Source organism: Loxodonta africana, chromosome 2, assembly GCF_030014295.1.
Source record: "Loxodonta africana isolate mLoxAfr1 chromosome 2, mLoxAfr1.hap2, whole genome shotgun sequence".
Classification (NCBI taxonomy): Eukaryota; Metazoa; Chordata; class Mammalia; order Proboscidea; family Elephantidae; genus Loxodonta; species Loxodonta africana.
Genome location: NC_087343.1, coordinates 81,031,637 through 81,046,180, shown reverse-complemented (window position 1 = coordinate 81,046,180; position 14,544 = coordinate 81,031,637). Strand labels below are relative to the sequence as shown.

The window sequence follows — 14,544 nt, the reverse complement described above, 5'->3', positions numbered from 1 at the left end:
TTGACAGAACTGGAGAAAAATGTAGAACAAAATTCTAACTCACAAAAAAAGACCAGATTTACTGGTCTGACAGAGACTGGAGAAACCCGGAAGAGTATGGCCCCTGGACACCCTTTTAACTCAGTACTGAAGTCACTCCTGAGGTTCACCCTTCAGCTAAAGATTAGATGGACTCATTAAACTAAATGGACTAAATGGGCACACCAGCTTAGGGGCAGGGACCAGAGGGAGGAGGGGACTGGAAAGCTGGTAATGGGGAACCCAAGATCAAGAGGGGGAGAGTGTTGACATGTTGTGGGGTTGGCAACCAATGCCACAAAACAATGTGTGTATTAATTCCTTAATAAGAAACTAATGTGCTCTGTAAACCTTCATCTAAAGTACAAGAAAAAAAAAAAAAGTGAGTCACAGCTAAAGGGTAAAATGGAGGTCAATGATTTTTTTTTCTTTTAATACAGTGTTAAGGAGTCCTGGTGGGGCAATGGTTAAGGGTTTGGCTACTAACCGAAATGTCAGTGGTTCAAAACTACCACCTGCTCTGTGGGAGAAAAGACCAGGCTATCTGCACTGGTCAAGATTACAGCCTGGGAATCCCTACAGGGCAGTTTTACTCTGTCATATAGTGCTGCTATGAATCAGAATCAACTCAACAGCACTCAACAACACAACAATCCAGTTCTGATGTTAAGTCAAAGAGCTCTGAGAAAGTCAAAGAAGATAGTGTATGTTTGTTTTCATGGTGGGAAAAAAAAACAGCTGAAAGCTTGAATTTGGTAATTCATGCTCCAGAACAGCAGTTAAAATACTGATTGCAGAAGTTACACAGCTCCCCATTCTTCATTCTTTTTCATAAGCAAGTGGTAGATAATAAGAGAGTTTCAAGAAAGTACATTTCAGGGCGTATCTTGGGTTCGGTGCACTTTTACACTGGTAGCTCATAATTTCTAGAAACACAACAAATCACCGTGATCTATGATTATAACAGAAGTGATTGTGTTTCAATTTCTTTATTCCTAGGGCAGAAACGTGTGCCCTATTTCAGCAAAATGCCCAAATGAAAGGTCAAAATAAAGGTGGGTGCTTAAAAAGCCATTATCCAGAGCAGTGTCTCTGAAGTACAAACAAATATAAAAAATTTTAGAACTTGTATTTATGTATTTTTTATCCTATCATTTTATGTCTTTTTGTGTATGCTCTGTAATGTTTATAATATGTTGGTACAGCAGTATAAGTATACATACATGCATACTAGGGGAACATGGACTCGTAGATTTCCATGAGGAAAACCTTGTAGCACTAGAGAACTCAATTGTCCAGACACCTTATTCTCCTACTATACTAGAGAAGTAAAGTGTCCCCATACTTACGGTCATTTTCTTCTTGAATTTGGAAATTAACCATATCAATACAATTCTGAATTTCATTCCAGCTTAAGCTATCTTGCCCTTGTGATAAGGCTTCAAGTTTAATGGCCAGTAGTGCATTTGCATAACTGTGGAAGAGAAAACAATCACGATACCAATCAGAGACGTTCATTCTATGTCTGGTGTGTACCTTAAATTTGATACATGTGGCCAAATGCAGATGTTTTGAGGTCAGGCGAATAGTACAAAGGCAAGTAAAATTCTCTTTTGCAGCTTTGTCAACTTACATCAAGCTTGCTTGTACTAATGGTGTTTTTTCTGAAAAGTAGTTTCAGGTACAAATGCGGTTTAACAAAAGTTTCTCAAAACACAACCTTGTGCCTAACTCAAGCAAAACCAAAAGCTCTCAACTCTGTGGAATTAATTTTTTCCCCCCATTATTCATCGATTTTCCTTCCCTTTTCATGTCTTGGTTCTTTGCTCAGTCTCCAGATTGTTATGTGATAGAATTTTAAACTTTTCCACCATCAAGAGCCCCTTTTATTATTGTTGTTGTCCCTTCTAAAATCTAAGCTTCCAAAAACTTTTTCTGAGTCCCTGGGTGGCACAAATGGTTAAGCAGTCAACTACTAGCTGAAAAGTTGGTGGTTCGAACCCACCCAGAGGCACCTGGTGATCTGCTTCTGCAAGGTCACAGCCCTGAAAACCGTATGAAGCAGTTCTACTCTGCACCAATGGGGTCGCTATGAGTCGGAATTGACTTGACAGCAGCCACCACCACCACCAATGTAACCCTAACACAGCTGGGCTGCTCACTGAGGAACTGCATAAGACACAAATGCAGTTTCAGAAATCTTGCTAAAAGCACAGATCTTCACTATATGTTTTCTTAAAGAGGTGGAGCATGAGTTGATGCAGAATACCCTACAATTCCTCTTCGCCGGTCCCTCTCCCCAGAGGTTCCACAGCAGCTGTGCAAAATCTCTCTTCTGTTCTATGCCCCCTGACTGGCATACACGCTGATCTCTTGTTTCTGACACTTGTTGCTCCTCACTGTGCACAACCCTCTGGAAAATACAGAGTTTGGCCAACCACTTTGATTAATTTTATCTGGGAAAATTTTGGTAAGAGTTATGCACCTTATATTGATAAAAGAAATTTCATTCTTCAACAATCAATATTCCCATTTAAAAATCACAAAATCAATGTTACAACCATAAGGTCACACGAACTATGCTAGCCCAAAGCAAAGAAACTCAGTAGCTGAGTTTGCTAGTACATCTTTATCTCAGGGAAATAAAGAACAATGCTCTTTGCACATACTGACTCACCACGCGATTTGACTTCTGAATAAGTTCATAGGGATTTGCTAAAAGCAGAAATTAGAAGAAGTAACATGAGTCTAAAACTGTTTCCGGCTCTGACTAATTTTTCTCCAAGTTCTGCACTGACTGTCAAATTAACATTGAAGTGTCTCCCACAGAGAACAGCTTGAAAGGAAAACATCATTCAATGTAGGAAGTAGGGATGACTGTAGTTGAATGAATCATCACCAAACACAGACCTGAAACTGGCTAAATGTTATATGCAAGAGTTTTACCTTACCAATAGTCACAAACCTAAGAAAATACTCTACACTAGTGATATATGATAATTAATGCTAATCACAATAACAATATGGATGAACGGTGACTTGACACTGACTACCATCTCTAGCTGGGTATCCGTCTATAAGAAGTACAAAGTTCTTATGGGCATTTCATATGTTTAATGTCTAAATGGAGTCCCTGGGTGGTGCAAATGATTGATGCACTCAGCTGCTAACCAAAAGGTTAGAGGTTTGAGTCCACCCAGAGGTGCCTTGGAAGGCAGGCCTGGGGATCTACTTCTGAAAAAGCAGCCATTGAAAAATGTGGAGCATAATTCTATAGTCACACACATGGAGACACCATGAGTCAAAAATCAACTCGACAGCAACTGGTTTTACTGGAATGTCTAAATGATGACCCAACAGGAGTAAAATGAGGCTGCTTAAGGATGAACACAGAAAACAGGCGCACACACACACGCACGCAAACACGTATGCATATGCACACGGCCTTCAGTTATATAAACACGAACAAAGTCTAAACAAAGAAAAAATATTTTAGGATGAAAACAACAGAGCTCAACAGGCTTTTGGAAAACATTCTACAGTTTCCTTTAAAAAGATTAACCACCCAGTTTCATTCAGCAGATGTTTATTAAGCACTTTCTAGTGCAAAGGAGCCCTGGTGGCACACTGGTTAAGAGTTTGGCTGATAACCAAAAGACTGGCAGTTTGAATCCACCAGTTGCTCCTTGGAAACCCTACAGGGCAGTTCTACTCTGTCCTATAGGGTGGCTTTGAGTCAGAATCAAGTCGATGGCAACAGATTTGGTTTTGGTTTTGGTTTTACATGCAAAAGAGTATGGCAAGCATTACAGGAGTATTAGGATGAACAAGACATGGTCCTTTTCTTCACGGAGCTTTTAGAACAGCCTCTCTTGCTTTGCAGGTCAGCACACCCACTGTAACCACCTTGATCCATGGGCCAGGAATCCCAGTCTTCTGGTTCCATAGCCACCCTTTCTCTGCTATTGCTTCTTGTCGTCTTGTACTGTCTCTGGTGTTATGGCTCTCATTGTCTCCTGAGTCAAGGAGATTCTCAGCACAGGGATCCCAGGTCCAAAGGATGTGCTCTGCTCCCATCTCTTCGTAGTGGTAGTAAGGGTTAGGGTTAGGGTTTACACCTCTGAGGTGGCTCATTTTAAGCCTAAAGGGACGGTAAAACTGACCAATCCCCTCGTGAGGGTTCCATACACCTTATTTGCATAGTCCCATCCCCACAAGGGTACCATGCACTTTATTTGCATTATTAACTAATATGCAATCATCTTGGTGGGTCACAGTCACCTTATTTGCATACTCCCACCCAACCATTTGGTGGGAATTACAAGACCATGGCTGTTGTTGTTAGGTGCCATCGAGTTGGTTGACCACATGTACAACAGAACAAAAACACTGCCCAGACCTGTGCCATTCCCGTACCATTGTTGATGCTTAAGCCATTCTTGTGGCCACTGTGTCAATCCATTTTTTTGAGGGCTTCCTCTTTTTTGTTGACCCTCTACTTCATCAAGCATGATAACCGTTTTTAGGGACTGGTCCCTCCTGATAACATGTCCAAAGCACGTGAGATGAAGCCTCGCCATCCTTGATTCTAAGGAGCATTCTGGCTATACTTCTTCAAAGACAGACTTGTTCTTCTCTGGCAGTCCATGGTATATTCAGAAGTCAAAACTATCAATTCTTTTTCAGTTTTCCTTATCCACCGTCAAGCTATTCACATGCATGAAAGGCTATATAAAAGTGATCCATGACACTGCAAGATGACATTAGCTGGGGGGAGGAGAAGATGGAAATGACTCATGGAAGCATAAATCTAAGATGTAGGCATGGCTTGGAAGCACCAATACTGTGCCAGGCAGAGATGGGTGATGGGTACCACTTTGCTGGCAGTGAAAGGCCAAAAAGTACACAGTGTGTTTGGGGACCAGGACATGATCCAGCTTTGCTGAGGTGCAAAATATGGGTAGGGATGTAGCTGGGGCTAAGATCACAATATCATGCTTACAGTGAGGAGTCTGTACTCAATTCAGATGAGAAGAGAAGCATTATAAGGGCAGCTACGTTTTACAACAATTAACCTGGGAACACAGTATGCCCAGAGCCACTGCAAATCCATAAAACCTTTCTGGGTGAACACAGCCCTAACGGTACAAGTCTCAGTGAGTAGGTAGAGTCTCTTGGAGAATTAATCAGCTTGGCCCTGCCCAGCACCCTTGCACTATGAAAAACCTACATAACCATATGGAGTGGTCCTGGATAGAGCAATGTTCCTCACACGCGATAACCTACAAACCTGAGCTTCCAAGAACCTCGGTTAAGACACTGGCTTTGAAAGTGAAATGAAGAGGCTGTGGAAGATTACGTGGGGCCAGTGCATTTGTCAAAACAAGAGCAAAAGTGGGCTCTGAAATCCCATGTCAGTACTGGGTAATCCAGGTGGTTATCTAGGGGATTCAGAATATGCCTAAACAAAACTATAAAAAGATTATCAAAACAAAACACAAATTTAAAAAATCTCTCATAAAGAACACTTCCAATCTGAGGCTGTATCTGTAGGTTCTGGTTTGAAAACCACAGGTAAAGTGATTCTCAAATGAAATGGTGCCAATTCCCTATGGGGTATCTGGAAGTGGGGGGAGGTGGCATTTTTGATCATTAAAATGAATGATTGGGTAGGGGTGGAAGGCTACTGTTATTTAGAGGGCATTGGCCAGGGATGTTTCAAATACAACCAGAGGTGCCAAGGAAGAAAGGCTGAGCAATCTACTTCCAAAAAATCACAGGCACATGGAGCACAGATCTACTCTGACACATGTGGGGTTACCAAGAGTTAGAAGTGACTTGATAGCAAGTAGTCGGTTGGTTGGCCAGGAATGCTATGTGTGACAGTCTTTGGATAACTGTCTCACCAAGGTGCCAATAGTGCTCCTGCTAGACTGTTAATTCATAACAAAGTGACTAGCTTTGCCTTCTACTCTAGCACTAAGAGACAGCAGCAAAGACTAGATAGGTAAGAAAGAATGATTAATGCATGAGGAGAGAAAAAGGGTAGGAAGAACAATTTGAAGGTTATTACAAAAGTGAAAGGGAGAAGTCAAGTCTCAATGAGGGTGGGTAGCTGGGAGATGGGAACATTGCAGAGGTCTAATGCACACTGATTGGCCCTCACAGTGAGAGAAGGGAGCAGGCTGTTCATTGCACAAGGATGCCTGGCAGAGGGCAGGGGAAAACTCGAGTTGAGGTTTGTAAGCTTGGAGGAGAGGGTGGCGTCATTAACAGAAACAGTGGAGGTAGAAATAAATTACCTCGGAAACAGACTCTGAGGAGTTATATGAACCAGATGGCTATAGAACAAGAGCATCAGTTTCCTCAAGAAAGATCCACTGTCCTTCTGCTACTTTTTGGCCATTCTCTGTATAGACAAGTGGTCAAACACCAATTGTTCAATACCTAAGAAGTCTATTTGATTTTTCCTTTACAACTGTACATGACCTGAGAGAACCACCCAATCTACTCAGTAGCACAGCAGTTCCAGAATTAGTATCTGAAAAGAGGTTGTTTGACAAGATCTATGCAGATACCTCCCCCTGGTGGTCACAAGAATTTAGGATGGAAAAATCACTCGTTCTAACCCAGGCTCTTGGTTTCTTGAATCTCTACTTTAGCTTCTTAATAAAAACCAAAAACCAAACTACAGGTCCAACTCATGGCAATCCCACGTGTTTCAGAGTAGAACTGTGATCCACAGGATTTTCAATGGCTGATATCTCCCGGAAGTACATTGCCTGGACTTTCTTCTGAGGCACTGCAGGGTGGATTCGAACCGCTAACTTTTTGGTTAGCAGCTAAGTGCTTAACTGTTTCTGCCACCCAGGGACTCCACCTCCTTAATACAGCCTCTTAATTTTCTCTCTAGATTTGCAATAGTGTCTTACAATACTATCAACTGCGCTATCCAGTAGCCTAACTATGAAATACGAAATGAAACTAAATTGAGGCTGTTACCTACTGCCATGACCCACCCTAGTCTCAGGATACTTTTGATTTGGGGCCCAACCTCAGGTCCATAATTCCTGATTGTTTCTTCATCAGTAACATAAGAGACTGGACTGAATGTTTATTAAAGTTGCTTCCAACTCTTCCCCATTGAGTCATCTCCAAAAGAAGTCCAATGGAAGGCATATTTTCATATTTTTAACCCATATTTAACCCATATTTTAACCCCAATAAACCTTAATGACAAAATCAGTTATTAACTGTCACAGTTTTAGACACTCCTCTCCTCCAAAAGGAACACTGTAAAGAAGGTCTCTAATACTAGAAATACTCTTAAAATAAGGTAGACTAAAAAAAAAAAAAAAAAACCCATTGCCGTCAAGTCGATTCCAACTAACAGCGACCCTACAGGACAGAGTAGAACGGCACCATACAGTTTCCAAGGAGCAGGTGGTTGATTTGAACTGTCGATCTTTTGGTTAGCAGCCACGCTCTTAACCACTAAGTCACCAGGGCTCCTCACATGAGCGTGGATATATGAATTTCTTCACCAAGGAACAAATCCTTTTAATTTGCGAGACTGGACAAAGACAGATTTCTGCATTAAAAGGAGGGCTGGACGCCTAGTTGCTCCTTACCGTTCTACATATGCTTCATCCAGATTGTTGAAGCCTATTGTTGGGCTTCTGAGTTGATTCTGCACAGACACAAGATTGGTGGTTTCCAAGGCCTGGTTTAGTAAAGCAACAGCAGACAACATTTCCACTGCAATCAACAGTTCTTCATGGGCCACGTAGTTCTGTTGGAAAACGTAAGGCAATATAAGTTTCCAAAGTCACACATCTCTTGTGTATGATGGAGGTTTGGAAGGCAAAAATTTGAAAGAACAATGAAAAGCCTAAGATTTTGATATCTCAGCAGAAAGAGGGGTCACTGACCATCTACTTTCCATTGGCTTTAAGGAACAGGTAAATGGCCTTGGGGTTTTCCTTAGATTATCATTTTGGAGACTTGAGTTAATTATGACCAACAGAGTTATAATTCTAGTCCCATTGCTGATCCCCACTCCCAGTTCCTGTGGCTGGTCACAGGCTCAGTCCTACCAAGTAATTTCGTCAAGGATTAGAGAATGCTGTCAAACCTTTAATGTGTTTAGCTGATAACCAGAAGGTTAGAGGTTCGAGTTCACCCAAAGGTGCCTCAGAAGAAGGGCCTGGTTATCTACTTCCAAAAAATCAGCCACTGGAAACTATGGAGCAGGGTTCTACTCTGACACACATGGGGTCTCCATGAGTGGGAATGGAGTCAACAGCAACTGGTGGAGGTGGTCCTTGACTGAGAATGGAAGGTAAGATTTTAGCACAGCAGATGACTGCCAATCTGAATTAAGGGTGAAGGAAAGGAGGTCAGAATTTCATCAAAAAGTTATAATCCCAGAAAAGTAGATCAAGGTCTTTAAGCCAAGAATATTGATTCTAATTCCAAAAAAGTTAGTCTAAATCACATTTTTGGAAAAGATGTAGAAATTTTAAAATGCACCATAAAGTCTAGACATCTGAATAAATCTAAGGTAAACCTCTCAGTAAAGCGAACAAGCATCTCCAGATTTATATGACTTATAAATCTGGATCTGGCTTATTTAAGAAATACATCATAGATCTTCAGAACATCCTCCCCCTTCAATGTTCTCTTCCACTTAATAATTTTAAACAGTCGTGGCCCAAGTTCAAAAGGGATGTTTCTCCCTTCATACTGAGGAAACATAAAAGGGAGTAAGAAAAAGAATTATAAAACAGAAAGGCTGATATATGTCTTTACCTTTAAGGTTGTAGCTGATGTTAGGTACTATTGAGTCGACTCCGACTCACAGCAACCTTGTGTGATGGAGCAGAACTGCCCCATGGGTTTCCTAGGATCTAATTTTTACCGGAGCAGACTACCAGGTCTCTTCTCCTGCAGAGCGGCTAGGTGGGTTCAAACTGCCAATCTTCCCGTTAGCACCCAAGCTTTTCATCATTGTGCCAAGTTTCCTTTACATTTAAGGATATTGCATATATTTAAAATATATAACAATATTATACTCATATTAAAATGCAGTATTATAGTATTGGATCTCTATAGATATCTTGCAGCAAAATGATTTCAGAGTAATAAAGTATTATTTTATCTTCTAAAGTGAATGGGAAAAAGGGATTATCACAGGGAGCATCAAAGTAAATTTTATCCAAATACCTTACATTCACTACAAGTTTAACACATGAGAAAGACATAAAATTATAAATAAAAAGAAGCATGGAATAACCTAAGATTCACCTCCTCTACCCTTTCTAATAACTATGCAAATATCTAAAGTAGCAAATAGTAAAGAGAAGAAGGAAAGAAGAAATGAGCCAGACAACCGCACACTGACTACTGACCAGAGTATAAGTAGCCTTGGCCTTCAAGCTAGAGATGAGGGAGAAAATATTAATGAAAAAAAAAACTGAAGTACAATTTAAGAAAATAACCTATTTTCTTTTATTACAAAAATAGTATATTTCTATTTAAAAAAATCTAAGAAGCCTTGACAAGCAAGAATAAGAAAACAAATCCTACCACCCAAATACTTTAGTGTAGCCTTTTTTTTAATGCATTCATATATTTATGGGGAGTCCTAGTGGCACCGTGGTTACGTGGCTGCTAACCAAAAGGTCAGCAGTTTGAATCCACCAAGCTGCTCCTTGGAAATCCTATGGGGCAGTTCTACTCTGTCCTATAAGGTCGCTGTGAGTTGGAATTGATTTGACGGCAATGGGTTTGGTTTGGTTTTAAATATTTATGGAGGTTTGTTTTTTTAAAAAAACTTTTTATTTTTCTTTTCTTACTACAAAAAAAAGGTAATGTTACATATTTTAGGAAACCCCATGTAGTGGTTAAGAGCTATGGTTGCTAACCAAAAGGCCAGCAGTTCGAATCTACCACATGCTCCTTGGAAACTCTATGGGGCAGTTCTACTCACTCCTACAGGGTTGCTATGAGTTGGAATTGGCTCAACGGTAATGGGTTTTGGTTATATGTTTTAATCTCAGTTTTCCACTGAATATAGTGTGAACATCTTTTCAGGTCATTATTCTTTTACATTCTCATTTTTACTGGTTACATAGTATTTCTAGCACACAGAAATACCATAAATCATGCAATCTCTTATTAGTAAAACCTGTGGTTTCCACTTTCTCAATACCATATACAACACTGGGAAATATTCCTGTGGATAACTATTTTTGATTCATATCCTTTAGGCTCATTTCACAGGAAAATGGGTAACCGAATTTGAAGCTTTTGATGCACACTACTAAAATTACCCTTCAGAAAGGCTGTAGGATTCACACTCCTGTCAGCTCTGTATGAGAATGCTGCTTCCCCACATTTATATGTACGCTGGGGAAAATCTTTTTAATCTCTACCAACGTGATTTTTTAAAGTAATCGTATTTTATTTTAATTTACATTTATTTACTTCCAACTGGAATTTGAACTTTTAAAAAATTTACGTTTGACATGTGTATCTTCCTTGTTTTGTGAGTTGCCCACTCATGTTCTTGGCCTTTCCTCTTCATTTTTTGGTGGGAGAGTGTTGTTTCTGATTTTTAAGATCAAATGTCCTATGTTTTCCTTAGAACTTTAGTTTTTTAATTATTTCTTACATTTAATCTTTTAATCCGTTAGAAATTTATTCTGATATATGATCTGTATAGTGAGCTTATGTTTTCTTTCCTAAATGGCTGAACACATGTAAGGATTTTGTATATTAAAGAATCCTCTCCCCATCTCTGTGAAATAATAGCTTTCTCATACATTAAATTCTTGGCTCTGCTTCCAGTACTTTTTAATCTATTCCATTGTTTGGCTTATTCCTGTACTAGTAAACAAGTCTTAATTGCTATAACCTTATATGAATATTAATGTCTGATACTACTGGAAAATGAAGGTGCATAAATTTGCAAAATTCAAAGCCATGGCTTCAATGCTCTTAGTTGCAGATTTCTAGAAAACAGAGCTTACTTTTCTAAATCAAGAATATTATGTATTAAAAAAAAAATTAGTACAGTTAAAAAAATTATCCAATCTTCTTTTAAAAAATCACAGAGAATAGGAACAATCTGTTTTCATGTACATTTGTATAGAGCCTCAATATCCTAATTGGGCTCTTAGATTCTTTATGTAGATTAAAGGTAACAGTGAAAACGGCAGGAGACCCCGGAATTGGCGCAGGTGAGACAATGATTCCTGGGATTGGTACAAGTTAAAGACTCCACACCCCCATTCACCTTTCACAGACAGCCTTCCTCATTGCTTGGAGGTGAGTAGCAACATCTCCAGAACTGGAGTCTTAGCTGACTTACCATGGCATTCTGATTCTGGAGGTTGAAAAGTTCATGCTGATACATAGCAGCCGCAAAGGGATAAACAGCAGGCAGCTGGGCCTCCGGTTTCTGCAGCGCAAGCAGCGTCTTCTCAGGGTCACCTTCCCTAATTACAGCATTGATGTGGTCCACCGCAGCTAGCCCTGAGGGTAGGGGTTCACAGTCCATGAGAATGTCAGCTCTTCCCACCGCCACCTGACCCACCTAGCCCTCTTCCCAAGGATCAGGACCTCAGCACACTCACTTTCCATGAACTCAAAGAAACTGCAGTTAGCTTCAGTGTAGGCAAAGCCTTGGAAATGTTAGCTTAGGAATTCAAATACAGTCCAGTCCTGGAGTAAGTCCCTACAAGCACCTCAGTCTTGAAGGGGCTTGAGTTATGACATCATTCCTACCTAGCATGACTTGCCTATGAAACCCTTCCTTTCAGGATCAGCTCTGGTCCCACTTCTTCCGTGAAGCCTTCATGATTGCTCTAGTCCCTAGATTTCAGATTTTTTGAATCCCCACAATATTTAGAACTGGGTCACGCAGTTCCACCAGCCATTGTCCTCTAATGCTTCTTGTGGGTCAGTCTTCCCTCCCCAATCAGACTCTAAGCTCTGTGAAGACTGGGAACAAGCCTTGCCCTGCTGTGACCTTCCTCTGCGTCAGCACCATGGTAAACCCACAGCAGGCACTGATACTTTGCTGCTTGATGTTGTCCATATTACTTATTTCTCAGGACATCCTCTCTCAACTCTTCCATTCTATGAAGTATTAGCCTTAAGAAAAATAATTTCATATTTTTTAAAAACACTTTAAGATACTATAAGCGAACTTCATTATCATTAAATAAATCTGTGCTAATACATTTGTTGTATTACAATACACATCATAGTACGTTCTGACTCACAGCTATCCTATAAGACAGTGTAGAACTGCCCCATAGGGTTGCCTAGGTGGAATTTTTTAAAAGGACAGACTGTCAGGTCTTTTCTCAGGCAGAGCAGCTGGTGGGTTCGAACCACTGACCTTTTGGTTAGCAGCCAAGTGCTTGACCATTGCACTACCAGGGCTCCTACTAATACATTTAACCACCTCTCTCCCAAAAAGCCCTGGCCACACAAATGTCTTTATAATAGAATCTTCCATTATATGACACATCATAAATCCTGCGATCTTTTTACCAGTTGTAATGTTCAGCAGATTACAAAGGACTGGAATTTTAGCAACTAAACTGGGGTGCTTGAACCAGTAGATTTAGTTTAGTTTTCGGAGCACAGACATGGAATAGCTGACCAAGTTGAAGAATTAATGATGAACTCTGCCACCAGGGAACAGCAAGCCAGACAGAACCAAAAGGATGTTGCCCTGTAAAGAAGGCCTTGGGGTAGGAGGAATAACACAGGCCCATAGATTTTTAGGGCTTTTCAAGGGTTAGTGTCTGCCTGGTACATGACCAGACTGCAGCTAAGATTGTTACAACCCTTTCCTGACAGAAGATAATTTATCTTCTCTGAATACATTCACAAAGAGCTTCCCTCAATAATCCTTTCTAGTAAGAGATATCATTCAATAGTAGGAAATACTTACGACTAACAGAATCCTTTATGCCATCCCCCCGAAAAAAAACTCACACTTAATCAAAAGGACCCTAAGAACCCAAACACTCATTTTCTACTCTTAGAATCAATGTGGCAAACTAAACAATTCCAGAAAGGATGGTCAGTGGGTGGCTGTGGTGCTTGTGGCTCTGGTAAAATTATCCAAGGCTTTCCGCCTGTGTCTCTCGTTCCTCTGCATAGGATCTCACTTCACTGTTAAAAATCTTGTATCAGTTTCTATAGCTTGGTGGTAAAAGTGGCAGAAAATCACACCCTCAAAACACTCTTCGTAAACCATTTCTTCTAAAAAATAAGGCAAGCTTGTCCACTCTTTTACACTCTGCATTTAACAAAATTTCCAGTCCTGATCTTAACAATACATCAGATAATGAACAGGATGACTGTACAAACCCAAAACTTAAATTATTGCAGTTCAAACAAAGCCGAAGCCTCTGACAACAGGGCCGCTGACATCACCACCAAAGCTGTCACTTACGCCATTTCGATGGCAGCGACTAATGTAGACGCCTTAATATTCTAGTATAATAACTTGCGTGGTTGGGGAAAAGCTTGTGCAAGTCGCTATATTCACATATTCTAAAGCAGGCAATCAACTCATTGTCATGTCAGCAACTAAAATATGCTTCAAAGGGGTTTTTCCAGACTATTTTCCATTCTACCGGACCATAAATTTTCAGATGGGGATAGATCAAAAACTTCAGGATAATCCTGCCCTTAGAGCCATCAAACATTGAAATGTCCTTCATCAGCTTCAGCTGGTTATATCATTAGTGCAAATCACTCCATGTCTTTTCCTTAAAAATTGAAAAAAAGAAAAAAAATATAGCCAATTTGGCATTAGATTTGTGGTCAGGAAATTATGACATTGAGAAAAGTATTAAAACATTTATATACAGCATTTTGTCTAACATGAAAAGAAATCTGCTTTAGCGGTTACGGACTTTTTCAAAAACAAAGCATGGCAAAAGGCTATGGAAGCATTTTCTCACTAAGTTTATGAGCCTACAAAGTCTTGCTGGAAATATTCATTTCTTTCTGTAATTCATTTCGGTCTAAAAATAATAATAATTTTTTTTTTAAGTTTATGAGCCTACAAAGTCTTGCTGGAAATATTCTTTTCTTTCTGTAATTCATTTCGGTCTAGCATAATGAAATTCTCAGGTTTCAAACAGAGCAGAAGAAGAAACTTGAAATTATGCTTCATGCATCATTGCCAACATGTTAAAGAGTTAATGGAAATAAAAGAACAGGAACAGGTACCCCAAAATGTGAAGGTGCTGTATGAAGGGGATGGGAGAGGGGGAGGGAAGACTAATAAAAAAAAGCTAATGCATCTAAACTTACATGTAATTATTTTAATTAACCTGAGTTTTTTGTTCTTCACAGTCATACAACTGAACTATGCACCAAAAAGAATTTAACTGCATGACTTCAGAGAGGCTCAGGGACGTAGGACTCAAACCTGCCATTATGTGATTTCATCTTGCCTGTCAACAGTCTTATTCGCTCGGGCAAAAGCTACAC

General features: G+C 40.0%; 1 protein-coding gene across 6 annotated transcripts in view; it reads right to left on the bottom strand.

Moving 5' to 3' along the window:
• IQGAP2 (IQ motif containing GTPase activating protein 2) overlaps positions 1–14,544 on the bottom strand; it is a 328,352-nt gene that overhangs the window by 103,983 nt on the left and 209,825 nt on the right. For all 6 annotated transcript variants that reach the window (XM_064273341.1, XM_023545568.2, XM_023545570.2 and 3 more), the window contains 3 exons: positions 11,393–11,556; positions 7,650–7,810; positions 1,368–1,492 (listed from right to left, as the gene is read on the bottom strand). In XM_064273341.1, coding sequence (XP_064129411.1) covers positions 1,368–1,492; positions 7,650–7,810; positions 11,393–11,556 — 450 coding nt within the window. The remainder of the gene's footprint in view (positions 1–1,367; positions 1,493–7,649; positions 7,811–11,392; positions 11,557–14,544) is intronic.